Source organism: Scardinius erythrophthalmus (assembly GCF_964197995.2).
Source record: "Scardinius erythrophthalmus genome assembly, chromosome: 2".
NCBI classification, from domain to species: Eukaryota; Metazoa; Chordata; class Actinopteri; order Cypriniformes; family Leuciscidae; genus Scardinius; species Scardinius erythrophthalmus.
Genome location: NC_138222.1, coordinates 50,856,320 through 50,883,128, shown reverse-complemented (window position 1 = coordinate 50,883,128; position 26,809 = coordinate 50,856,320). Strand labels below are relative to the sequence as shown.

Below are 26,809 nucleotides of genomic sequence, written 5' to 3'. Positions count from 1 at the left end.
TTTTCCCTCTCAACACACACAGTTTGTGTTCGGCAGCCAGCTCACCCAGATGTTAAAGTGTTGTTTAGCCGCGTCGCTGAACGCTGCTGCTTTCCATCCAACGTTTGACGAGAATCTCATGGACCTGTTGATCCATCCGTCGCCCCCACACGCACACACACATCTGGAGCTTGGAGAGATATGATTGATGAGAGAATTCCACTGGTGGTCTGTGGGAGACTCGGAGGAGGTTATGTCCCACTGGAGAGTTTCTAGCCGAAGGGATGCTTATCACCTTCTCACACCCACTCACTGTCTGACCAGGCCAGCCACTGTGTGCTTGAGTGTGTATGTGTGTGTCTGTTGGTATATAGGAAGTTTATGATTATGCATTTGTGATATCCAAAGGTCAGAAACATGCTTTATGCAATATGCAGGCACAAATGCTTTGCTAACACTTTGTAAGCATGATCCCTTTGAACATATTTAATGTGCACAGTTGTTTTGATCTGGTGGTAATGAACCTCTGTACTTAAAGGGCCGATATACTTATTACATTTACATTTTGCATTTATTCCATTAGCATTCCCATTCAGCAGCCCCTGGAGTATTTTTAGTATCTCAATTTAGTATTTAACAATAACAACACTGATGCCATCTTTGCTCAAGAATAGTTTCAGATTTTTTTTTTTTTGCACAAACATTAATTGAGCAAGAAATAAATGCGATGCAACTGATCATTCTTTATTATCATTTCCATTTCACAGAGTTAAGGGCTTTCCTAAAAATGAAAAATCTATTTTAATATATTGAAAGTTTAGCACTCTACATGTTGCTTGCAAAGAAGGAATGTTTTTATTATAATTTGTGGTACTTTTGTATGCTGAGAACACATACTTTCACTTCATTATGAATTGTGGTCTGATACATCATTTGTAATGCATGAACGTACAATATCGAGTTTGTAGTGCCAGAAACATTGGTATACTTGTGCAAATTATATTTCAGGATATGCAGTGCTGCAAACCCATGACCATGCTAATGCTAGTGATGCTATTTCACAAGTTCCAAATTCTAACTCACAACTAATTAATCTTAAGGAGTTGTGGGTGACTTCTGGGGTAAAGGTGGTTGCAGTTTGGCTCTTTTCGGACTGATATCTGGGGATTCTGGCACTGGTTTAGGCATGTGATGGCTGGTTTCTGGGGAGATGGAATAAGTTGTGGGTGAGTTTTGGTCTGCTCTTGGCATTGAGCTGGTTTACTTTTGGCTAGCACCTTTTGGGCCAGTCTTGGACCATAATTCGTAGTGGTACTGTACTGTATGTAGGCCAAACTCACAGCTGAAATTTAAGCAGATTCAGCCAAGAATCAATTTGCTATTTGGAAAAAAAACATCTTACCCAATCAAATTGGCAACTTTCTGCAAACCATCTCCCCTTTTTTGAGCAGTATGTTTGTATATTTTAGGGAAACGTGTGGTAATGATAGACAATCAAGATAAGCTACTGTTAGCAAGTGTTTGCATTTTGCCGTATTTGTCCTGTACATTTGTGTGATTTGTTTTGGCAGAACAAATTGAGGAAAACTGAAACTAATTTTTTCTTTCTCAGACAACAGCATGCTTTAGACAAAAATATGGTTCTATTCATCAAAACAGATTTATGTTTGCACTAAAAATGTTTACTGTTGGAAGACGACTGATGAAGATAGACAAGTTATACTGCCCTTGATCAAGTCATGTGGTAATGATTGTATTTACAAGATAAGCACACGTGGGGAAACTCAAGAATGTTTTTGAGCCCCTTTCCAAGTTGGGGGCTGGTCAGTTTAAGAATGGAGGAAACTAACTGCTATTGTACTCATAATTCTCAAATAGCTATGCTAAAATAGAATAGCGATAAAGCTTATCATAAAATACATGATACAATCTTAAACTAAATGTATTTTTAAATAGAGTAGATATTGTAGCTACAGTTAGGAATGGCATTAAAGGATTAATGGCATGCATCCAAGATTCAAAATTCATTATACCATAATAGCCTAAGAGTTAATACAACATTCTTTTCCAGAGATGTTCTTTTTGATATTTTTCATGTCATCATGTCAGTGATCCCCAAAAATGTATTATATTTAACATTTATTTATTATAAAATTTGGATTTATATCTAAATTCAGTCTAAATTCTATCTAAATTTTATCTAAATTCAAGATTTACTTATTTAATTGGGTGAAAGCTCTGCACCATAAACCTCAGGCTAACTTTTTCAAACTAATGTTGCAGTATTGGCTGAAAAACATCCACTACAGGGTATTTTTGTCCTTGGCATAAACCGATCCATTAAACTGATTATAGTAATTCATCTAGAGACTATTCGGTTACACAAACCGTGATTTGTTGCGTCTTTGTTTGAAAGTACTCTTGGAGGAGAGAACGTAAGTGACAAACAAACATGATCTATCTAACAAGCTTATTATTTGTTACAACTAAGATCTTTCCCAAGGAACAGTCTTGGCAATCAAAACGCTTTACCTAAACTGACAAGTATAGTGGAGTTATATGAGGTCACACAATATTCTGGAGCGCTCTTGTCCAAAATATACTTTCAGCTCACTCAGTTCTGGTTGTTGACAAATCAAGAGAGACATGGGAATATGAATTGAAAATCGCTATGGACCAAATGCTTTTTTTTCCCCCAGAACAATGCAGTGACACTGTTGGCTCTGATAAAAAAAAAAACTTGGTGATTTACTTGCTGTCTGGCTACTGCGATCTAGCTAGGATTTGAAACACAGCCATTATTTGAATCAAGTCTAGATTCAAACTCTCTAACTGGATTAAATGCTAACCATGTTACACTCCATAAAAGCTGCATAGTTACTATCCAGAAGTGAAGTATTTCAAATGTGGCTTTAGAAGAAACTACATTCTTGCATTCTACAATTGGGTGCAATAAAGCTAAAAATGTTGGCAATAGGTTAGAAGTACAGTGGCCAAAATATTGGACACTCCATTTCCAGTGGACTCAGAGCGTTGTCTCTTAGGAAATTGCACTGATTTTAATCTCAGATGCAACCACAAAATAAAATATACAAACATTGCCTTCGTTGTTGCTAGGAAATGCATCGCACTGACCTGGAAGTTGAATTCCCAAAATGTGTCCTCCTTGTAAAAATACACTGGGTTAAGAAAACCTGCATTTGGAATATATCAAAATGAACAAGTTTAAAAAATGTGAGATGTGCTTGACCAATGAAAAAATATGTTGGGGTGTCGCCAGGGGGTTGCTATGTGGTTGTTCTGGATGTTTGTCACGTCCTGGTCTTTAGATGTTGCTCTGCTCCTTCTTTCACTGTATAGGTTTCTCATCATTTATGTCCATAGAAAAAACAGTGATGAACATGTTATGTATTTAGTGTTTCTGTTTGGGGAATTTAACAAATTCCTCTCTTCTCCAAGTTGTAAGCTTGGTGCAACACTTAATATGAGATATAAATACTTTATCAATCTTTTTATCAAGTTATTATTTATTTTGTATGTGGTTTAGTGCATACTGAGGTCCAATTAGGCTCTATGTAGTTGTTCTCAAAAGTACTAAATTGTCATAATGATCGGGAAACTCAAGCTACGCATTTAGATTCTGTTTATTTAGCAATTTCCACTTCATTAAAACAATACAGAACAATACATAAACAACTGAATAATTGCAGGCAGGTGTTGGACACAGGGAATAATATGGAGAAAGAAGAAAAATTCCCACACACTGCTGTAGCTCTCAGTAAATCCAATATATTTTTTAATTGATTCGGCCTTGCAAACTTTGTTAGACCATTTTTTCACTTCATTAAACAAACACCAAAATGGGGTTCATTTTCAGGTGTTTAATTCTGTTTAATGTGCTGTTTAATTCAATAATGACATACATTTGGCATTGCTGAAGGTGTGTAGTGCATCTGAATTCTAAGACTGAATATTAGTCAATATGAAATCATAAAGTAAACAAAGACTGTTTGACTGTGTGCTAGTTCAGAAATCTGTGAGTAACCTGAGAGAGGTGTTTGGTTTTCCTCTTTAGCCAGTATTGTGAAATGACTCCTCTGTAGACGTCGGAGAGCTCAGTCATGAGATGCAGTAGAGACTCTGAACAGCGTGTCTGCCAGTGGAGTCTGCCATCTTTTGCTCTTATTTTCTTTGAGTTTTTTAATGTGCTCAGGAGTGCCCAATAAATGACACACCAGAGAACCCAGTAAACATTGTGGGTTTTCTGAGTCACACATTTGTTGCGTGGTCCCGCTGTCAATGATTTAGTCTCTTTCCTTCTGGCTTCGAGCATCTTGCCGTACCATTGGACAGACCTTCATGCTGTAAAAATTAACGGTAACACTTTATTTTGATGGTCCCCTTTAGACGTTCTGTTGACTGTAAGTAACTTTGCACTTACATGTCAACTAACTCTCATGGACCGTCTGCTTAATATCTGCTAACACTTTATTTTGATGCTCCACAACAGACTTTCCACTGACTATAAGTAACTTTGCAAGTACATGTCAACTTATTCTACTAACCCTAATCCTATACCTCTAAAACTTTACAAATACTCAACTACTCTAATGAGAGTTAGCTGAAATGTAGGTGCAACTTTATGTCAACAGAACATCTAAAGGGGACATTCAAAATAAAGTGTAACTAAATTAATTTTCTTAGGATTTTCTTGTTCGTACCCCATGATATGTTTTATTTTAGTATTATTTATATGCTATTATAGTATTTAATAAAAAAATAAATAATTTTAGTTTAAGTTTTAGTAATTTATTTTAGTTCTGTGTGCAGTAGCTTTAATTTATTTTTATTTCAGTTGTAATTTTAGTCATGTTGGTACATTCAATTATTTCAGTTAGTTGCCAAGGCAGCATTTCTAATTTGATGTTTTCCATGTAATATTTAGGCTATATTTTATTTTATTTTTAGCTTACCTTTATTTCAATTACCAACAACTATTTGTAATTATTTTACTTAACAATATCAACACTGATTAGGCTGATTACATTTTAACACTATTAGTGATTTCTAAAAGATCATGTGACACTGAAGACTGGAGTCATGATGCTGAAAATTCAGCTTTACATCACAGGAATAAATTACATTTTAAAGCTACACTGTGTAATATTTTAAGTAGATTTTTTAGCAAAAAGCGCTTTGTTCTTTCAAAATTATACATTCTCATTAATATGTAATCACAACCAACTAATGAAGTATTCTCGTAAGTGTATAATCTGCCATTCAGAATACATACGAGCGAGTCGCTCAAATGGCGGCAGCCATGTTGCGCCTCCATCTTGAAAATACATAAGCCAAAGAGGGACATACCTGGAAATTCAAGCTTCGCCTTTCGCGTTTTTACACTCAGTGGCACCGTGACGAATGTGAGAGGGAGATTACTCATGACTGCCGGCAGATTTGAAATAATACGGCCACCGTAGGAGTTAAAACGCCCTCGGAATGGGAGGGGCTAGAAAGTAATATTCAGTTGGTAGTCATAAACAATTTCACCGCTAGATGGGAGAAAATCCTACACAGTGTAGCTTTAATATATATTCAAATAGACACAGTTAAACAGTTGTTTTATTTGATTATCTTAAATATGTTACAATACTACCGTTTTACTGTGTTTTAAATGCAGCCTTGTTGAGCAGAAAAGACCTCTTCCAAAAACAAAAAATCTTAATTATTCCAACTTTTGGCCTTTTTGATATATATATATACACACACTAAAATATTTGTGTGTTTTTGTGCATTTGTAGGGAAAAGCAGCTCATATTCTTTTGCTATAAGCCTAACAAAAAGTCCTCAAGCCTGAATTTGGTATTTGTCCTAATCTGGTGCACAAAATTAATATTTCTAGCTTTGTGTGAGTACCATTGTTTATAAACGGTCAGGTTTCAACAGCCATAGTTGTCAAGTCCTAAGCTAACCTTTTGCTAGCATTAGCCGACAGACTCCTCAGCTTCAGCGTAGATGCTAAATGAGTGTTGATTTCTCCTCTAAAGCATTGATGTGATCTCTTCCAGTCCCATTTTCATGTCAGAGGGTTGTGATGAGAAGAGACAGGAGTAAACTAGGTGCTGTTCTACCTGGTGAGTCTGGCGAGAAACCAGAAAGATTTGCCGCCCATCAGGAAGTCTTATAGAGGGAACCTGCGATAGTAACTTTTAAAACAATAGGGATTTGAAATCTAATCTGAGGCCAATTTACAGAATCACTCTTGACTGGAAAGTTTAGTCTTCAGGGAAATGGATTGCTGTTAGATCATTGTAAAAGCTGACATCCCATCACCGCTGCGAGGTTAGCTAGTCAAAGCCCACTGCTGCTAGTCTGTTTTCATTGGCAACTACTGACGGACTGTTTAACTAGGACTGCGGTCCAACATGTGAAATTAAGAAAGCCTTTACACACATTCATGGTAATAGAATTGTACAAGCAGGGATGTTACATTTTCCAAATGAAAATGAGCAAAAAGAATGCAGGAAGAAATCTGCCTTTCCCACAGAACAACTGCACATTATCCATCTAAAGAATATTTTTGAAATGGAGGTACACCACTGTTCAAGTTTGGGGTCAGTGGGATTTAGATTTTAAAAAAGAAGGGGTGGTATTAAAGGGGTTTATGTAAATTTTAGGGTTGGTGATGTCACTAACCCGGGAGGAATGTGGTGTAGTCTCCACGAGCCGTTTGTTGTAGTCCTTAAAAAACGATTTCTTTAAAAGCAAACATCTTCCTTTGCTTTGAACTTTGAGCGCGGTAACTTTGCAGATGTTGTTTATGCTCAAACAGCAACATTACACACTAACTAAAGTTTAAAAAGTGAAATCATAATAAACTTTAATACTTTTAATCAGCAACTTCAGCAAGGATGCATTGATTTAATCAACAGTTACAGTAAAGACATTTATAATGTTGCAAAAGACTTCTATTTCAAATAAATGCTGTTCTTTTAAAGGGATACTCCACTTTTTTTGGAAATAGGCTCATTTTACAACTCCCCCAGAGTTAAACAGTTGAGTTTTACCGTTTTCGAATCCATTCAGCCGATCTCCAGGTCTGGCGGTACCACTTTTAGCATAGCTTAGCATAGATCATTGAATCGGACAAGACCATTAGCATCTCTCTAAAAAAAATGACCAAAGAGTTTTGATATTTTTCTTTTTAAAACTTGACTCTTCTGTAGTTACATCGTGTACTAAGACCGACAGAATGTGCGTAATGATATGACGCAGCGCCTGAAAATAGTCCCCAGCTCGGTAACTTCCAACGTGACCGGGACTAAGTTTGTCTAACCTATTAGACCTATTTTCAGGCGCTACGTCATATCATTACGCCTGCTGCACTCATGGTACGGCAGCAAAGTTTATTGATTATTACGCAGGAATGAGAGTATAGTTCCTAGCCATATCAGCCTAGAAAATCGCAACTTTTCATTTTCCGTCGGTCTTAGTACACGATGTAACTGTTTAACACTGGGGGAGTTGTAAAATGAGCCTATTTACAAAAAAAGTGGAGTATCCCTTTAAACTTTCTATTCATCAAATAATCCTGAAAAAAGTACCATGGTTTCCACAAGAATATTAAGCATAATTTTCATCATTAATAATCAGCATATTTGAAGGATTTTTGAAGGTTCATGTGACAAAAAATACTGACACTGAATACTAGTAATTATGCTATAAATTCAGCTTTGCATCACAGGAATAAATTACATTTGAAAATAAATTCAAATAAAAATCTGATATTTTAAATTGTAGAATTTAAAATTTCACAATATTGCTGTTTTTGCTGTATTTGTGATCAATTAGTCTTGATGAGCATTAGAGATTCAAAGAAATACATAGTCAAAAATTCTGTCATTATTTAGTGACCCCCCCTCGCTCTTATATTTTCTGTGAAAGGCATTGAAATAAGAATTTTTCTATGAGAAAAAATTGAGAATTTTAAAATTAGATTTTTTCAAGGGCCTTTAGGCTGTTTTTATACACAACAATAGATTGTTAAGCTCCAGAAACCACCAAACAACACCATAAAAGCCTAAGAAGTAGTCCATATGATTTGTGCACTATATTGCAAGTCTTCTGAAACTTTGTGTGAAAAACAAACAGAAATTTGAAGAAAATTGGTTGTTGCTCACTGAAAATCTTGCCCTCCACTGCAGCACTTGAATCTTATTCATTACATGTTTAAAATGGCACTATAGTTACGAACCAGTGTTATGTCAAACTTGATGTGCCATTTCTAAATCTGTATGTAAATGAGATTTCAGAACAGGGTTGGTATTAGACACGACACGAGTCAGAGTCTCTCGTGTCTTATTGCTTTATTACAGTCTTGGCTGCTTTTAGATCAGACACATGGGAGGTTGAGGTCAGTAAATGCGAGCTTCAATTGATTTGACACCAAATAAAAAGGCAGTCTGAGCTAGACGTTAGTATATTTTGCTCTATAACTTATATCAACACACAGGAGTTTGAGTGGGTAAAGATATCAAGCAAAAGTATTCTGGAACGCAAGGAGCTCAGCTAATGTTCAAGGTCAGTGTGTAGCTGGTGTCCAAGTGGGATTTACTGGTGGGAAAAGTGAAGGAACTCAATGGATAGGTGGGTGACCGAAACATAAATAAAACTGGGGAATGAATTAGTGTTTTTCCTCTAAAAAAAAAAGTTTGTGCAGCAATAACATTCACAACTGAGAACGATACGATTTTTCAGGTCTAAAGATGAGAAACCCGAGATCTAAAAGTAGAGGGTATCATTGAACGGTTTAGTATGGGAAAAAAATCCAAATTCACAAATTGGTGAAAAGGTGTGGGAACCCTTCAGTATGAACAATAAAAAATAAAAACCTGCTTAGTATGCATTTTCTTGCCTTTGTACTTTTTTTTTTATTAACCGAAGACATTCATACACATACATTACCGGTCAAATGTTTGGAATAATAATGATTTTTTTATTTTATTATTATGCTCACCAAGGCTGCATTTATTTGATTAAAATACTATAATATCTTTTAAAATGTAAATTAGTCTTCAGTGTCACATGATCATTCAGAAATCATTCTAATATGCTGATTTGCTGCTCAAAAACATTTCTTATTATTATCAATGTTGAAAATGGTTGTGCTGCTTTGTATTTTTGTTGAGACCATGATACACTACAATTCAAAAAGTTATTTGAAAGGATAAGTACAAAATCATTCAGCACGGAAACATTAAATGTATCATAAGTGACTGTAAAGACATTCATAATGTTACAAAAGATTTATATTTCAAATAAATGCTGTTCATTGAACTTTCTATTCATCAAATAATCCTGAAAAATGTACACAAAAATATTAATCAGCAAAAATGTTCAACATTGATACTGTAATAATAGAATGATTTCAACATTGATAATAAGAACAGTGATTAATAATTGTGCACCAATATAACTGATAATGACTGAGCAGGAAATCAGCATATTAGAATGATTTCTGAAGGATCATGTGACACTGAAGACTGGAGTAGATGCTGAAAATTCAGCTTTGAATCACAGGGATACATTTTTTTTTAATTCAGATAGAAAACAATTATAATAATAATAATGTAATAATATTTCATAATATTACTGTTTTTGCTGTGTTGTTTGCTCTACCTTTGACTGGTAGTGTATAACATCAGAAAATTCAACCGCATTGCTAAGAATGGTTGACTTAGTAGTAGACTCTCTTTAGAAATTGGATTCGAGAAAATATTTTAGCATAAAAAAGTAGCACATCTTTAAATGTTGGTGTTTTTGTGTGTTGCAGTCCTCAAGAACGACCCGCTCAGATGAGGAAAGGGACACCGGTTGGGATGCCTGGGGCTCGTGGAGTGACTGTTCTCGAACCTGTGGAGGTGGAGCCTCGTATTCTCTACGCAGGTGTCTCAATGGAGTGTGAGTGAACACACACACACACACACACACACACACACACACACACACACACACACACACACACACACACACACACACACACACACACACACACACACACACACACACACACACACACACACACACACACACACACACACACACAGACACACACACACACACACACACACACAGAGATATGCATTTATATCTTTATGACTTGTCGAACACTAAGCCTTCCTTTAAACCTGCACTGCAAAAATGCTACATTAAAAACCTGTCAAAATCATATACTCTACAGTGAAAAACATCACATTTTTGTTATATTTTATATGATTTAGTGAAAGAGGAGCTAAAAGTTGCAAAGCACAAAGTCACTCCAAAGGGAGTTTTCTTCTAGGAACGTATACACGTCACAATATTCCTCATTTAAATAATTACCATCCGAGGCATATGCAAAAAAAGGGGTGATGCCTGGTTGAGTTGTGTTAGTAGTGTTGAAACTCGCGATTATGGTAAGGGGCGAGACATTTGCCAAACAAGCTGGAAGCGGTTGACCAATCACAACACACAGGCCCAGCTGACCAATCAGAGCATGTTTCGGGTTTTCTAGAGACTGGAGGGGCTTTATAGAGACTGAAGCTAAACAGAGCTTTACTGACAGACTGGGAAGAGAGGTGCTGCAACAATGTAAAATATGTGATAAAATAATGTTGTTTTTACATTCAAGCATGACAACCTAATTAATGTTTATTGCTATGTCATGTTTGTTAGCCTAATAAGGTTCTGTGTTTGACCCTGTTCACTGTCTATACGATGCGGTTTCACTTGATGCAATATACTGTTATAAGTTGTGAAATATGCTGTCACCAGTATGCCATCCCATAATGCCCACAATTATTTATTTATTTATTTTTTATTTATAGACAGTTTTTTTTTTTTACTGTGAATTTCTGGCAACCACAACTGCATTTTTTGCCATGAATCTATCAGGATTTTTTCTTTAACAGTGTGCAGTTGCTCCAAAGGGTATTTTGACATTTCAGTTACATTTTATAATCAAAAAAAATATCAAATCAAGTGGCATCTGCAAACAAGTTATGCTTTTCTGATGACTAAATTCTCTTTTCTTGTTTAGAGATAGATGTCTTTTGGCTAGGTCTTTCAATTACTGCAGCTCTTTTTCTACAGACAAGAACACGGTAGAATTAGCCTATCTGTCTTTGTTATATTGCCGATATATGTCATGATGTCAGGCTGCCCGTTGTTATCGCTGATCTCAGAGAGAGGACAGAGAAGTGCTTCCTTTCCAGAGAGAATGGAAAACTTGACAGACACTTTGGACTCAAGTATCTTTCTCTCTTTTTGCAATTCAACTTCTATTCTGTCATATTTCTGTCCTTCTAAAGCAAAGAAAAGGTTTTGTTCCTCAAGTAATAATGTTAGTACACATTATGCATGTGCATAATTTACATGATTTAGAATATATTAAGGAAGCTGTTGTCATTAAAATGAAGCCGAGAGAATTGAATGATTCATGGATACAGCAAAGTGTGTTTTCTGGGTATTATATTCATCTTGAAATGCAAATTGGATTGTTTTGTTTGTAGCCAATTTTAGTTTCTTGAACGTTAAAACAAACTTTGTTGACTTGTAAAAAGTAAGTTTGTTAACGTTTTAATCGTAAACTTTGTAAAGGTGAAATGTATTATTTTGTGTTAAAATACTTGTCCTATCCCAGCTTAATATGACATTAATCAGATCTTCTCCTGAAAAGTGTAAACACTGTGGCACTATCAAAAGATTGCTGTTTGCTTGACCAGCCCAACTCTGGCTCAACCAATGGCATTAGTTTGGGGCGGGACTGTCTGTTTCTCTCAAATTATCAAGTCTAAAGGCCATTTCACACCAAGGACTATAACTATAATGATAACGATAAAGATATATTTCTTAAAAAGCGTTATGCCTAGTTCTGTCATGAAACTAATGGGCTGGCTGATGGGTCCTTAACGCAACCTAATGAGATTCACAGCATTAATTACTTGGCACAAGCTGATTGGTTCATGTCACATCTGCAGCCAATGTGCTTGCTGCTCACAACATTTAACTGGCTGGTTAGCATTCACCATAGCAGTTTGCAGCTCGCTTTCAGAGTTCCTCCGAAACCTCCACCTTCCCCAGCTCCACCTGTATAGATCTGCTATGGGTAATTTATATATTATGCTATTTGTGCAGCAGTATGTCTTACATAATCCCAGCAGCGTATCAGTATGTATTGCCAGTAGCAAGTTCCTGTACTTTGCAGCAGCAGCAGCAGCAGCAATTCAGCAGCAGCGGTGTAGCAGATCTATTCCGCCAAGTCCAATTACATTGTCATATCCATTTCCATGCTTAAAATCTCTAGATAGTTGTCATGATAGAACTAAATATAAAAGAATAGCAAGTTCCACACCACAACTGTAATGATAGGAACAATGTCATTGGAATTACTTCCAGAATGATTTTTTTCCAGCTGTTGAAATGTAAAAACATTGACAGCCAATCAGAATTAATTTAAGAGCTTGAGCATTTAAGGTGACAGAGGACAGCATAATGTGCTTATAATAAACAGAATGATATTGTCCGCTGGTGTGGATGCTAATAGAATAATCATTATAGTTATCTTTACAGTTACCGTTCTTGGTGTGAACGGGCCTTAACTCTCTTTGACTCAAGGCCCGTACACACCGGGACGAATATCGGCGCGCGTTATTCGCCAGCGTTTTTCAACGCTTTTTTGGTGTTCACACCCAAGCGATTTTCGCTGACGATGAGCCGAGTGAACATGCAAATTCATTCCCTGACATTAGATGGCGCTTAATACCACTCCATAACAGTTCTCTTTTATCAAGATTTTCGTAGTCGCTGTCGCGTTTGTCATATAGTTCTTTATGTACCGACACCAACGAGACCAGCAGCTCTACATTCATCTTGCCTTGCATCTTCCTCGTCTTATTTCTTCCCGGCAGTGTTTAGACGCTACTCGGCATATATCTTCTTCGCTGTTACGTATGTGTGCTCGGCAAGACCGTTTTGTGTTTGAGCGCCCCCAAGTTGTGTTTTACTGTAACTTCAGAAGCTCCAGACACGTGAGCTAAAGCGCTCATCTCATTGGTCGGATAGTTTTTGACGCGGCGCGTCAAACCAAATAAAACGAACCCGAGGCGTTTTTTAAAAAATGACGCTTTTACGCGTGGCGTTTTTCACGTCGGTGTGCACACTCACATTGGCGCCCTTTGTTTAGCCACGAGGCGTTAAACGTCGGCGAATATCGCGCGCGAAATTCGTCCCGGTGTGAACAGGCCTTCAGTCGAAATATGTTCAAATTGTTTTCATGGATCAATCCGTTGGAGACAATTCCACTTATTTTGGTAAAAGCTGATCCTGTCTTTCCTCTTGTCATGCCGTTCAATCGTAGCATCCAAGCAATATTGCTCACACATATACTGTAAATTGCTAATATTTCATTATATTATAGTCAGAGGTGGGTAGTAACGAAGTACATTTACTTCGTTACATTTACTTGAGTAGTTTTTTGGAAAAATTGTACTTTTAAGAGTAGATTTGAATGTGGGTACTTATTACTTTTACTCGAGTACATTTCTAATGAAAAAACGGTACTTTTACTTCGTTACGTTGGGCAACGTTCCTCTCGTTACTTTATTTTAATGCAATATGTGTTGTTAAATGCGTAAGTGCGATGTATCTTTTTTCTGGACTTGAGCGATGCTCAATTCACAAATAAATGACTCTTTTGAGTCGATTCTGTTCAAAGACTTCATCAAACAAGTTGGCAGATCTGTCTAAATCGGTTCGCGAATCAGTTTGAATGAACTGTTCAGTTCCTGCACGCACTGAATCGTCTGAAGCGATTTCAATTCACACTCGACTCGGAGTCGTAACAGGAAGATTTAAGGACATCAAGAGCGTTGGATGAAGTGGCCGTGGACCTACAGTACAGTCAAGTGAGAGCAAATCTGCAAATGCATCATATATTTGCCAGCGATGAAGATCTTTATTAGTTGAACATCTTCGTAAGCTGTCTGTGAATGAATGATTCCACAGCACAGGACGATATATTCGATTTCATTTCACTCAGGTAATACATTTTACAACCAAACAGATTATTACGCCATGATAGCACTTCTAGAAAGTATGACATTACCCGTTTTTTGGACATATACATTAATTTATACATTAAATAATCTACCATTGCCCACAGTTTATGAACACCCGCCATCCCGCGGTAGTTTGTGTGTATTGTTGCGCAGTGGCGTGCGAACTCGACTTGAAAACGAATGCCTTTAATTGCCTGCCGTAGACACAGTTAACCAGTTTAAACATGCTTGCAGAAATATACATTTGATTATATTTTGGAGAACCGACAGAAGAAGATTCGTCGATGTACTTTTTTTTTGTGTGTGTGTGTGTGTGTGTTCAGATATTCAGTAGCAGTCATGAGCGCGAGCACATGTGAAGAGTTTAACTCTTTCTTCTCTGTGTCAATTGCATGCCTTTGAATGCAACACTCTGCAGATTCACTTTATTTCGACATTGTCTAATAATCCAAATGTAGTTGTATAAGTTATATTACTATTATACAAACCAAAGGACAGGCAATGATTTTCTTTTTCAGGCTACAGATGGGAGAAAATGCTTTTTGTTGCAAAGAGAGCCAATCTACTTATGAAAATAATAGTCATTTAAATAAAAACAAAAAATCGAAATAATATAATTTTATATACATGACGACTTCAGATGCAAAAGCCTCTAAGTACTATCTGAAATTTTCTTCTAAAAGAGCATTTTTATCAAGCTTGTACGTTTATGTTCAGTTATTTAATTTAAATGGCAATGAAAAGTACCTATTAATTGTCATTAAAGTGAAATTACTGAACTATACAAGCTTGATAAAAATGCTTGTTTTAGAAGAAAGTTTCAGATGGCACTCAGAGGCTTTTGCATCTGAAGTCTTTTTCATATATATATATATATATATATATATATATATATATATATATATATATATATATATATATATAATCCGAAGTAAGTTACTCGCTACTTGAGTAGTTTTTTCATTGGATACTTTTTTACTCTTACTCAAGTAACTATTAAGATTATTACTTTTACTTTTACTTTGAGTAAATATTTCTATAAGTACTTGTACTTTTACTTGAGTACAGTTTTTGGGTACTCTACCCACCTCTGATTATAGTGGATGTAACATCTACTATATTTGGAAAACTCTTTGAAGTGTGAAATGGACTTATTTCTGCTGCGTTTGAGGTCATCTCAGTATAGTTAGGATTTGGGACTGTGTGAGTTCTTATGGTGTCGTTAGCCAGTCAACGCTGCCATTATGCCATATACCGCTCCAGAGTGATTAGTCACATGCTATTTACAGCTCAGGTGATTGGCTACAGACCTGAGAGAGAAATTGTGTACTTTTACTGACCAACTTCCATTGAAATGAATGGGAATGCTAACGGATAGCTCTCTTCAGGTGCATCAGTCCTCTCTGAGACAACAGAGCAATGCTTTGATAGCGCCATAGTGTTTACACTCTTTGTGTAGATAACCCAATGAATGGCTTGTCTCTGCGCATTAAAATTTGGATAGATATCTGTTTTTTTGTTTATCATGTTGGACACAATCATGTTTTTGTAGCTCATTTCCCATTACTTCATTTCTGGAGGGTAGATGGCAAAAGCTAAAGCAATACTCATCGAAAATGGAAGTCACACACCATTTATGCCACAATGATCATTTAGAGCTAACTGAGCGGTTAGATCCAACTGAAAACAAGAGAAAGAGCCAATTACTCTTCAGGTCTCATTGGAAATGCTTCTACTGACCCTCAATGTAAAATTGCTCTCAATGATTCGCATTTAACTGATTCCTGTGTGAGGATAATTTTTTCCCAAGAACATTCATTAAGTTTTTTTTGTAAGTCGCTTTGGTGCCTGCTAATTGGATGAATGTACGATACCTTTCAAAAGATTGGGGTCTGTATGATTTTTTAAATGTTTTTAAAATAAGTCTCACCAAGGCTGATTTTATTTGATCAAAATACAGTAAAACAGTAATATTGTGAAATATTATTTATTATTAATATTATTATCTATTTTAATATATTTAAAATGTAATTAATTTCTGTGATATCAAAGTTGAATTTTCATGATCATTACTCCAGTCTTCACTGTCACATGATCCACAGAAATCCTTCTAATATGATGATTTGCTGCTCAAGAAACATTTCTTTTTAATATCAGTGTTGAAAAAAGTTGTGCTGCTTAATATTTTTGTGGAGATCATGATACATTTTTTTGAATTCTTTGATGAATAGAAAGCATTTGACTGCATTTATTTGAAATAAACATCATAAATATCTTTACTGTCACATTTGATTGATTTAATGTGTCCTTGCTGAATAAATATAATAATTTCTTTCAACAAAAAAAAGTTTTGATATGTTTGTAGTCAAGCTTTTGTCAAGTGTCTTTTCTTTGAAGTAGCTCTTTGGTTTATAGGGTTCTTGAGTTTGTTTGACTCGTGGTTTGGGGATTTATACAAAAGAAAATCTTGTATTAGTCAATGAAAAGATTTTTTTCAATATCAAATTCAATAACAAATTTAACATTTGATGCTATTTCATCCACAGAAAAATGTCTTGCACAGATAAAGTCTTAGCAATATTAAACAGACCATCATGAGTTTGCTGTGAGCTACTGGAATAACCCCCGCTCTCTTCCTCCTCTTGTTTATTGTCAGTAGAACTTTAGAAGTGCTCGAGCAGCAGGCCAGCTTGTGTTGTGATTGGGTTTTGCTGATTACAAGAAGATCTGGAAGTGATTCCACAGTTGATTATGTGGTCAGCGAACAAAGACGCTCTTTCTGAATCGCAGCATCCGAGCAATATCGCTTGCACACAGGCCAGAGCACCTGTTAAAGAGCACTGGAGTAGAAATAACAGACATCTATGGTTTAGAGTGGAGACAACTCAGGCCGTAGTTGACCTGAAAGAAAAGACTGATCAGAGATTAAGAGCTTAAGCTAATAAAAACACATACTTGTGTGTTGCATTATGAAGTACATTGCAGTAATCCTTTTATTAATACTATAATTAATACTTTAATTCAGCAAGGACACGTTAAATTTATCAAAAATGACAGTAAAGCTGTATTCATAAAAGTGTCCTGAAAAAGAAAAGTTTTAAGAAATGTTTCTTGAGCAGCAAATCAGCATATTAGAATGATTTCTGAAGGATCATGTGACACTGAAGACTGGAGTAATGATGCTGAAAATTCAGCTTTGCATCTCAGAAATAAATTCCATTTTAAAATACATTCACATAGAAAAGTTATATTAAATTGAAATAATATTTAATAAAAATATTAAATATTACTGTCCTCACTGCAAGAAACTGCTCTGACACAATTGCAGCCAATCAGAAAATAGCAGATGTTTCATTTTAATTACATGTTAAGCAGCCTCAGATGTCACTTTTTTTCTACCCTATTGTGGTATTATACTATAAAATAATAGGATCATTACAAACCGTGATTGATCACTGACTGGCAGCCGACATGCCAATAATGGTTTAACCAGAAGTAATGTCTTCTCCAATGTCTCATTATTACATGACTCACTATTTGATCTGGCTGCCAAATGTTAAAGGGGTGGTTGATTATGATTTCACTTTTCTAACTTTAGTTAGTGTGTAATGTTGCTGTTTGAGCATAAACAACACCTGCAAAGTTACGACGCTCAAAGTTCAGAGCAAAGAGATATTTTCTTTTAAAGAAATGACTTTTTAAGGACTACAACAAACGGCTCATAGGGACTACACGACATTCCTCCTGGGTTAGTGACATCACAAACCCTAAAATTTACATAAGCCCTGCCCCCGGGAATGCGATTTATAGATTATCAAGACAGAATATGTTAATCAGTGACTAGATGATAACTACACATAAGCTACATAAATTAATCAACTAACCATTCAGAAATGTTGTCTACATGTTGTCACTTTCTGACTCCGGTTTGAACATAAAAGGCTAAAGCTTTTGAAATTTTCAGCGCGTGTTTGTGTGAGTGCAAGCTATTGAAGCTCCGCCCTCTGTGCTGGTAGCAGCAGCAGCTCATTTGCATTTAAAGGGACAGACACAAAAACGGTGCCTTTTTGCTCACCCTCAAAAAGTGACAATTTTAACATGCTATATAAAAATATCTGTGGAGTATTTTGAGCTAAAACTTCACATACACACTGGGGACATCAGAGATGTATTTTACATCTTGTGAAAAGGGCATTATACCACCCCTTTAAGACATTTTAAACAAGCTTTTTTATTTTCAGGATTACAACTGGAGACCTCTTGCTGAATTAAACATGCGGCAAATGTAGTGAGGTCATGTTACAATGGTTTAGCATAGAACACTTTATAAATTGGAATTGGAACTTGGAACAACAAAAGCAAATAGAACATAATATAATTAGTCATTCTGTCTACATTGGATGCAGAGTGGCGTGATGCGACATGACAAAATCCAGACCGTACACTGATGCCCCGTTCCTTTTCTGACGTACTTCAAGCATTCGCGCTACTTCCGACATGAAGAACAAATGGATTTGCAATGGTCACTTTTGTCACGTCCAGTGTGGACAGCTTCTAGCTGTTGTGGTGCGACACGACAACGGTCGCATTCTATGTAGACACAGTGTTACTGTTTAAAAAAAAAAATATTGCAGGATGCAATGTATACTATGCAGTATTCTCTAAATATAAGTATTCCATTCCCAATTGTTTTGCTCAAGGGCAGGATGATTGGAGAAAAATATTATCTAATAAGATCTTAATAACAGTCTGGTTGCATCTTCCCTCCATCCCTCAGTGTGATGTGAACCTTTTCTGTTTAGGGTGACTGCTGCTCTTCTGAATGGAATTAATAAGCTGAAATATGATTGGCTACTGTTTTTAGGCTAAGGTAATAGGACATTTAGAAAGCCAATATCCTGTTGTCCTTTTCTCTGTATTTCTGTCTCTAAACATCCTTTTCTCCAAACACATTGCTACATATTTCATACAGCTGTAGCTGGATTCATGTGTTTTTGGTGCCATTAGAGAAAATCACAAGTTGCAAATCAATTCTGTTTTTTTTTTTCATGCGCATCTTCTGGCTTGACAGTGTTGTTGTTATTACCTGACTGGCAATCTAAGTGAAAAATATTTCACAATAGGAAAATAAGGCTTTTTGTTGAGGAAATTTTGTTTTTGATATGCTGCAGCATGCATTCATTTTATGTTCTCAAAAAGCACACAAGCAAACAAAGAACCTCACAAACGAGTAGGAAAAAATGATCAGGAGCAGGTCTAAAAATGATTTCTGCTTGGATAAATAGGGTGTTTCCTTTCCCCTTGATACAAAAGACGGAGCAGCTGTACCACAAAGAAGAACAATGACTTTGTAACATATCTGATTTTGTTGTTTTGTGTTTGTTCGACAGGAACTGTGAGGGCAGAAACATCCGCTACAGAACATGCAGCAACACAGTAAGTCAGGATGATGTTATGAGGCCCACCAGGAGTCTCCATCTGCAGAAGTGCCACAAATTTATATAGAATTGAAATGTCTGCCGTTCATAAATTTATACAGATGCCCCATCCCTTGCTTGTTCGTTTATTAGAGATTTGGACTAATTTGGTCATTCTTCCTGTTACCAGTAAGAGGGTAGCACTCACAGCTCCGTTTAACACATTTTAACACTATTCATTTTAGTGGATTTCCACAGATTTTCCCTGAAACACTACACAAGTCTGCAGATTAATCACAGTTTACTCAAGGAGGATTTAACCTTTCATAAATTCATGTTTACTCAATTTGGCAGTGTACTTTAAACGTTTTTACAGAAGTACATTGCGGAATAATATAATTTGCAAAATATTTGCGTTTCCCTGAGAAACTATGTGTTCACTTGCAAAAGCACTTAAATATAGTTTTCCCTCCTACCTATTTCCTATTCCATGTCCCTTTAGGGCAGGGGTGTCCAAACTTAGTCCTGGAGGGCCACTGTCCTGCAGAGTTTAGCTTGCCTCAACACACCTTCCTGGAAGTTTCTTGTATGCCTAATAAGACCTTGATTAGCTGGTTCATGTGTTTTTAATTGGAGTTGGAGCTAAACTTTGTAGGACAGTGGCCCTCCAGGAGCAGGAATGGACACCCCTGCTTTAGGGGCTCCGTAAGAGAAGTGAGGGAGAAATAGAAGTAATTTCATAAGATTTTATGTGCATTTTCCTCTCTGAGCGAAGTGTGACATGTCGATTTTAAGGTGGGAATCAAGAGCTGGTTATTAGTTTTATATATTTGATTTCAGATATTGAAGGTTTACATTATTTTTCTTATGCAAGTAATTTTCTCTTCGCAAATTATGTATTATTTTCCCGGTATTACGCATGACCAGTATAGAGTGATTCATGAACAAAAAAAACAGTGAGCCAGTTCTTTATTGATTCTTTGATGAATTGTTCAAATGATTCACAAATCAATCTTAAACTTCTTAGGCTAACATCTCAAAAATAAGTAAAAAATAAACGTTAATGAAATTGTTATTAACCAGAATTGTTTAGTGGAATCAGAACCAGAATTGTGCTTTATGATTCAGTCAATAGCCCCCAACTGCTCGACAATATAATTTTGAGAGCTGTTAGATGCCCATGTGTTTCAAGGACCATTTTCATCAAAAGCAAGTGTTTTTCTACCATTGAAGTGGTTTCATCTGAAATCACATTCCTCCTTCGCCCACAATTCCAATCAGAGCCATCTGGGAAAGATTCCCAGCATAACATTTATTCAATTTCCATCAAAACAGTGAGAACTGATGCTTGGTCTTCCCTCTCAGGCGTCATAATTGCCATTGATGAGATTCGTTGTTGAATTGTTCTTTTTATTTCCATTACTGATCCTGACATTTGTAATTGCTCCATCCGATGGAGACGTTTCAATTATGGGCATCACTGATGATCTTTGCACATGGGGGTTTCTGAGCCGATCGAATGATTAAATTAGTTCAAAGTCCCAAGCTATAGAGGAAGAATTGTGGTTTTCTTCAGTGCACAGGAGATGACATAGGAAATATTGTTTTTCAAAACATGGTGGTTTGCCCACAGTTCAATTACACTGTCTCCATTCGTTAATGCACCCGGTCATCTGCATATGCTGTTATGATGTTACGCATAAGGTCACAATTTAATCTTACCACATAGAAAATAATATTTCCAGTGTCATTGTCAGGCCAGCAGTTACTGTTGGGTCTTTTAAATGTCAGTGTTATTATATTACAGTCAAAGATGTGAAAAATATCTGATAGCTGTCAAATTTTCTTTCTACCAATCAGGACTGTCCTTTAGAGTCAGGTGACTTCAGGGCTCAACAATGCTCTGCCCACAATGACATCAAGTACCAGGGACAAACCTACGAGTGGATACCTGTGACGTACGACCCTATTTCACCCTGCACCCTCCGATGTCAGGCCCGGGGGAAAAGCCTGGTGGTAGAACTGGCGCCCAAAGTGTTGGACGGCACTCGGTGTAAAGCGGACTCTCTGGATATGTGTATCAGCGGGATCTGTCAGGTAACCGTTACTGAATTAACTTAAGCTACGGAAGCTGCCAGTGATGCTACCTTCGAGTTTGAAATATCAGAGCATTACATCATAAGAGTTGCCACAAGGGGCACTATAGCGAGTATTAGCTGTTTACTATGCTCGGTTGTCTATTTAAAGGAACACTCCGACTTTTTGGGACTTTAGCTTATTCACAGTATCCCCCAGAGTTAGATAAGTCCATACATACCTTTTTCATTTCTGTGCGTTCTGTAAGTGTTATTTGACGCACCCACCGCTAGCCTAGCTTAGCACAAAGACTGGATGTAAATGGATAATGGTAGCATACTAATCCCAATAAGTGACAAAATAATGCAAACATTTTCCTATTTACATGTTGTGATCTGTATAGTCACAACGTGTACAAATAACAAGGCTATACGAGACAGAGACCATTTTTAATCGTATAAATACTAGGGGTGGGGGAAAAAATCGATTCTTAGATGAATCGCGATTCGGGACGTGGACGATTCTGAATCGATTCACAAATGTCAAAAATCGATTTTCTAAAAAAAAAAAAAAAAATTCTAATAACGTAACATTGACGGAACGCAAAAGGCGGAACTCTGAAGCGGACGTGCACGTGCGCGGACAGTCTGTGGCGTGCACATAACAGAGACGCGCACATAACGAACGCATGATGGCTAAGCGCCAAATGTGCAATGCCAGTCACAAAAAGTTACATTTTGACTGTAAGTTACTCTCTGCAGATGTTCATTCACTTTCTTTGTATAAGCTGTTTTTGATTGTGGTATACACAAGGGCGTAGATTTGGTTTGAACATTGGGGGGGTTGAAAAATTATTCTGCATATTTTTCATGTGATCATGGTATAAATATTGGGGGGGTTGTAATGCAAAGATTTAAATATTGGGGGGGTTATCTCCCCCCTAACCCCCCCACAAACTACGCCCCTGGGTATACAGCAAACATTTCAAGTCATAAATCTTTATTATTTAGTTGTGTACTATAAGTCAAGAGCGACTTTTTTATGTCACTAATTATTCAGAATATGCATAAGTCCACAAGCATTATACGTTATGATAGCTTCTGGTACATAATTCTATATTTTTGAACGAAAACTGTTTGTGAATTTGCTACAGCAAAATGTTTTTTTTTTTGTGTGTGAAGGATTATATTGCTAATTGGAAATAACAAGAGGATGTTGGTTAGAAGTCTATTATTAAATGCTACTATGCTAGAGATTCAGAATATGCTGAAGTTTGTATTAATTTACTACAAGTATGCTGCTAGTACAAGCACACATTTATTTTCCTGTTGGTTCTCAGCAATGTTGGGACATATGCTGGCAAATGTAACCTTACAGTTGACTTGCCAAATCACTTCCATTTGTTTTATTAATAAAATTAATATAGGAAGTATTAGAAGTAAGTTCGTTATGGGTCATCATAAATACTTTGCTTTAAAAGTAGGCTACCAAGTAAAAACATTTTTTCAATGTTTTTGATAAAAGGCACTTCCCTGAGAATTGAACTTAATAAATGTGAAAAAGACACTTTAATGTCTGTCATTATGTTTGTCACTCTGTATAGCAAAGCAGATGAGAGTAGATCATGATCAGAAACCTGATTAGAAATCATTATGAATAAAATCGAATTGTTTTGAATCGAAAATCTTTTTGAATCGAAAATCGATTTTGAATCGAATCGTGGCCTCAAGAATCGGAATCGAATCGAATCGTGAGATGGTAAAAGATTCCCACCCCTAATAAATACTGGGAACTATATTCTCACTAGGCGTAGGAGCACAGCTAACGTTACTTGGGCGGATTGGCTACTTGGGCGGAGTGATTAGCGCAGCACACGAGACGCCCTGTTGATGGTTCCGTAAACAAAACAAACGTGACTAACTAGCTAGACCTATTTTTTTACAGTCTATGAGCTAGACGTGACTCGTGATCATGGCTGACTTTGAGGAATTGTCAGAGAAATTTTACTGGGTATCAAACCAAGATCCAGAACCATATAGTTTTGAGCCAGAATACACAGACGAGGAGTTACAAACTTTGGAAGCTGTAAGACAAGATGCCCAACAGATTGATGTCGAAGGGAGAATCAGAACGAACACGGACTGGTGGTGTAAATGTGGAACATGCCAACCTATGCCGACAGAAACCTAGTGCCTTTGTTGTAATGAATGTGACCGGTATTGCCATCAATGTCAAGGCTTGATGAGTGATGACAATCAAAATATTTGCGTCACTACCACGTAGGGTGACCACCCGTCCCGCGTAGCGCGTGCGCGCACAGCGTTTGAAGCCCAATTCACGCGTCACGCAAATTGAGACCGTGTCACGCATAATCTATGCTTGCTCAAAAAAAAGTTGGCCGCTCTATATACTCGAGCCCCAAGCAGACAAACGAACATTACTTGACATTTCAGCACGCTATTGTTGCCACACAAACCCCTCAGTTGAACTGCTGACTAGGTTGTTGTCAACTTTTTCGTTGTTGTCATGACAGCGCACGCACGCGTATACCAGACACTCTTGGAAGGAAGGAACTTTTAGATGCGCGCTTTCCAATTCGAAAAATTCGAGAAAGAGACTGTCTGAGAGCCAACGCCATCATCAATTAAAAAGAGAAGGTGTGAGTACAAGAAACAAGAATGGGGAAATTAATATTTGTGGCTGAAAGGTGTTGAGGGGGATACCGAGAGGGCTTTTTGTGACCTTTGCAAAACGTCCTTCTCAATCGGACATGGAGGGAGGGGAATACGAGGTCAATCGTATTTTTTTTAAATACTTTTTTTTAACTGTTCCTGTGGTGTTGAGCAACTACAATGCCTGTTAATCCTATAAATTTATATTATAATTTATTAATTTATTTAAAGTAAATAAATTGTAATGAAAAATAAATTAAATTAAATAGTAAATCTTAAGTGGAAGTACATCTGTCAATTCATTGAATGTTCAAAATATTATGAGTCTTTATTTAGAAAAAAAATACACATTGGTTGGCCTATTCATGAGCATACATCAAAAATTACACGTTTAGGAGAATAGGGCATTATTAATACTATGCAAGGTGGTATGTGCTAGAAATGGGTAAACCACTATCAGTGAGTCTGCCAGTGGGGCACCGCCGCGCCAGACAGTGTCCCACATTGTCCCTCAGAAACATACCCCTTGTCCCCCCTTGGGCTTATTAGCAGGTGGTCACCCTACTACCACGAAGATTTCTCTGCCCTAATACACCCGGCAATTGTCGTTTTTTCCCCCATTGTGACAAGATCAACTGGAAGAAACGCCCCATGCCGAGTGAACCTAATGGTCAGCTCTCCACCAAGTAAGTGATTTTGTTATAATGATCATTCATAGTTCAATGGATCTGGCGCCTTATATTAATGTCTGTAAAACAACCGCTGAATTGTTTATACTTTCGCCTGGCACCGGGGCGCGAGCCTCCGCTGACTGCGCGCGCACCTCCCCAAACAGACGAGGCATTTATACTTGACGCAACTGTTTTGTTTTAGACTGAACACCAGACCATACAACAGATTTAGACGCGCAAACTGGGTGCCGGTGTGATGAGATGTACTAATATCCGTCTGCTAGGGCAGATTCGGCTCAAAGTCGTGCATCTTCGGATGCGGAGGCGCGCGCGCTGTTACAATGACGTCGTTTTTGCCGCGCACCGGATTATAAGGCGCACCTTCAATGAATGGCCTATTTTAGAACTGTTTTCATATATAGGGCGCACCGGATTATAAGGCGCATAGAATAGAAGATACTGCAGTCAAACGTTTGACTGGGTTTGCGTTATGCAGTGGTCACCAACCTTTTCAAGCCTAAGATCTGGTGTGGAAAATACGGTAGCTACATTAGCATGGCACTGTTACAGTATGGCTAATGTTAGTCATCTCAAAACATAACGGAACACTTACCGCAGCAACAGGTGATCCAATTTGCCCTGTCTTTATTATCGATGGGATGGCTGTATCCTTTAGCACACGTTTCATGGTCCGTGTGGCAACTTGCATTTTTTCAAAATAGTCGTCTATAGTAAAATGTTCAGAGCAAACGAAATACTTCTGTTTACATGTGTGTTTGGATCTATACCCAGAACAAGTAGCCATTGATTCATCAGGTCAGCGTTTTTGGTTGGAATTCTATGAAACATCATAGTAATACCTGGTCTCCCCTGTTTATTGTCACAGCTCTTTACAATACAGCGAACACCCATGATTGTAAACTATAAATTTACTATCTAGTAATTGCTGACTCTATTACTCCAACTCTGAGCGAACTCTCTGCTCCTCACCACAGGGCGTCTCGTGTGCTGCGCTAATCACTCCGCCCAAGTAACGTTAGCTGTGCTCCTACGCCTAGTGAGAATATAGTTCCCAGTATTTATACGATTAAAAATGGTCTCTGTCTCATATAGCCTTGTTATTTGTACACGCTGTGACTATACAGATCACAACATGTAAATAGGAAAATGTTTGCATTATTTTGTCACTTATTGGGATTAGTATGCTACCATTATCCATTAACATCCAGTCTTTGTGCTAAGCTAGGCTAGCGGTGGGTGCGTCAAATAACACTTACAGAACGCACAGAAATGAAAAAGGTATGTATGGACTTATCTAACTCTGGGGGATACTGTGAATAAGCTATAGTCCCAAGAAGTCGGAGTGTTCCTTTAATAGTTATAATAAGGATAATGGGTTAAGGGATGGGTCACGCAAAAATATGTCATTCCAAACACAAGACTTTGGTTAATCTTCGAAACACAAATGAAGATATTTGTCATGAAACCAGAGAGGTTTCTCTCACTCTTTTGAAAAATTCCAGGTAGCTAAAACTGTTAAGATCCAAAAAGGTCATAAAGGCATTGCAAAATGAATCCATATGAATCAGGCGGTTTAATCCAAGTCTTGTTAAAAGATACAATCACTTTATATGATGAATAGATTAAATTTATGATTTTATTTACGTCTAAACTATGATCGACACACATACAAAGAGAACATCACATATGGTAAACACTAGGGGTGTGACATTAAATGATGGTTTGGTACGCATTTCTGTTTTGAAGTAGCGGTTCATTATGTTTTCGGTACAGAACAAAGTATGCATTTTTATTAAACAGTAGTTTACTGAACTACTGCATGTGATGCGCTCTATGTATGTGTTTATATGTGAATAAAAGCTAAAAATAAATTTAAA

The 26,809-nt window shown here is 37.0% G+C and overlaps 1 protein-coding gene across 1 annotated transcript in view; it reads left to right on the top strand.

Moving 5' to 3' along the window:
* adamtsl3 (ADAMTS-like 3) overlaps positions 1-26,809 on the top strand; it is a 181,719-nt gene that overhangs the window by 87,735 nt on the left and 67,175 nt on the right. The window contains exons 4-6 of the mRNA XM_081358718.1: positions 9,812-9,939; positions 19,466-19,511; positions 21,353-21,589. Of these exons, the coding sequence (XP_081214844.1) occupies positions 9,812-9,939; positions 19,466-19,511; positions 21,353-21,589 (411 nt within the window). The remainder of the gene's footprint in view (positions 1-9,811; positions 9,940-19,465; positions 19,512-21,352; positions 21,590-26,809) is intronic.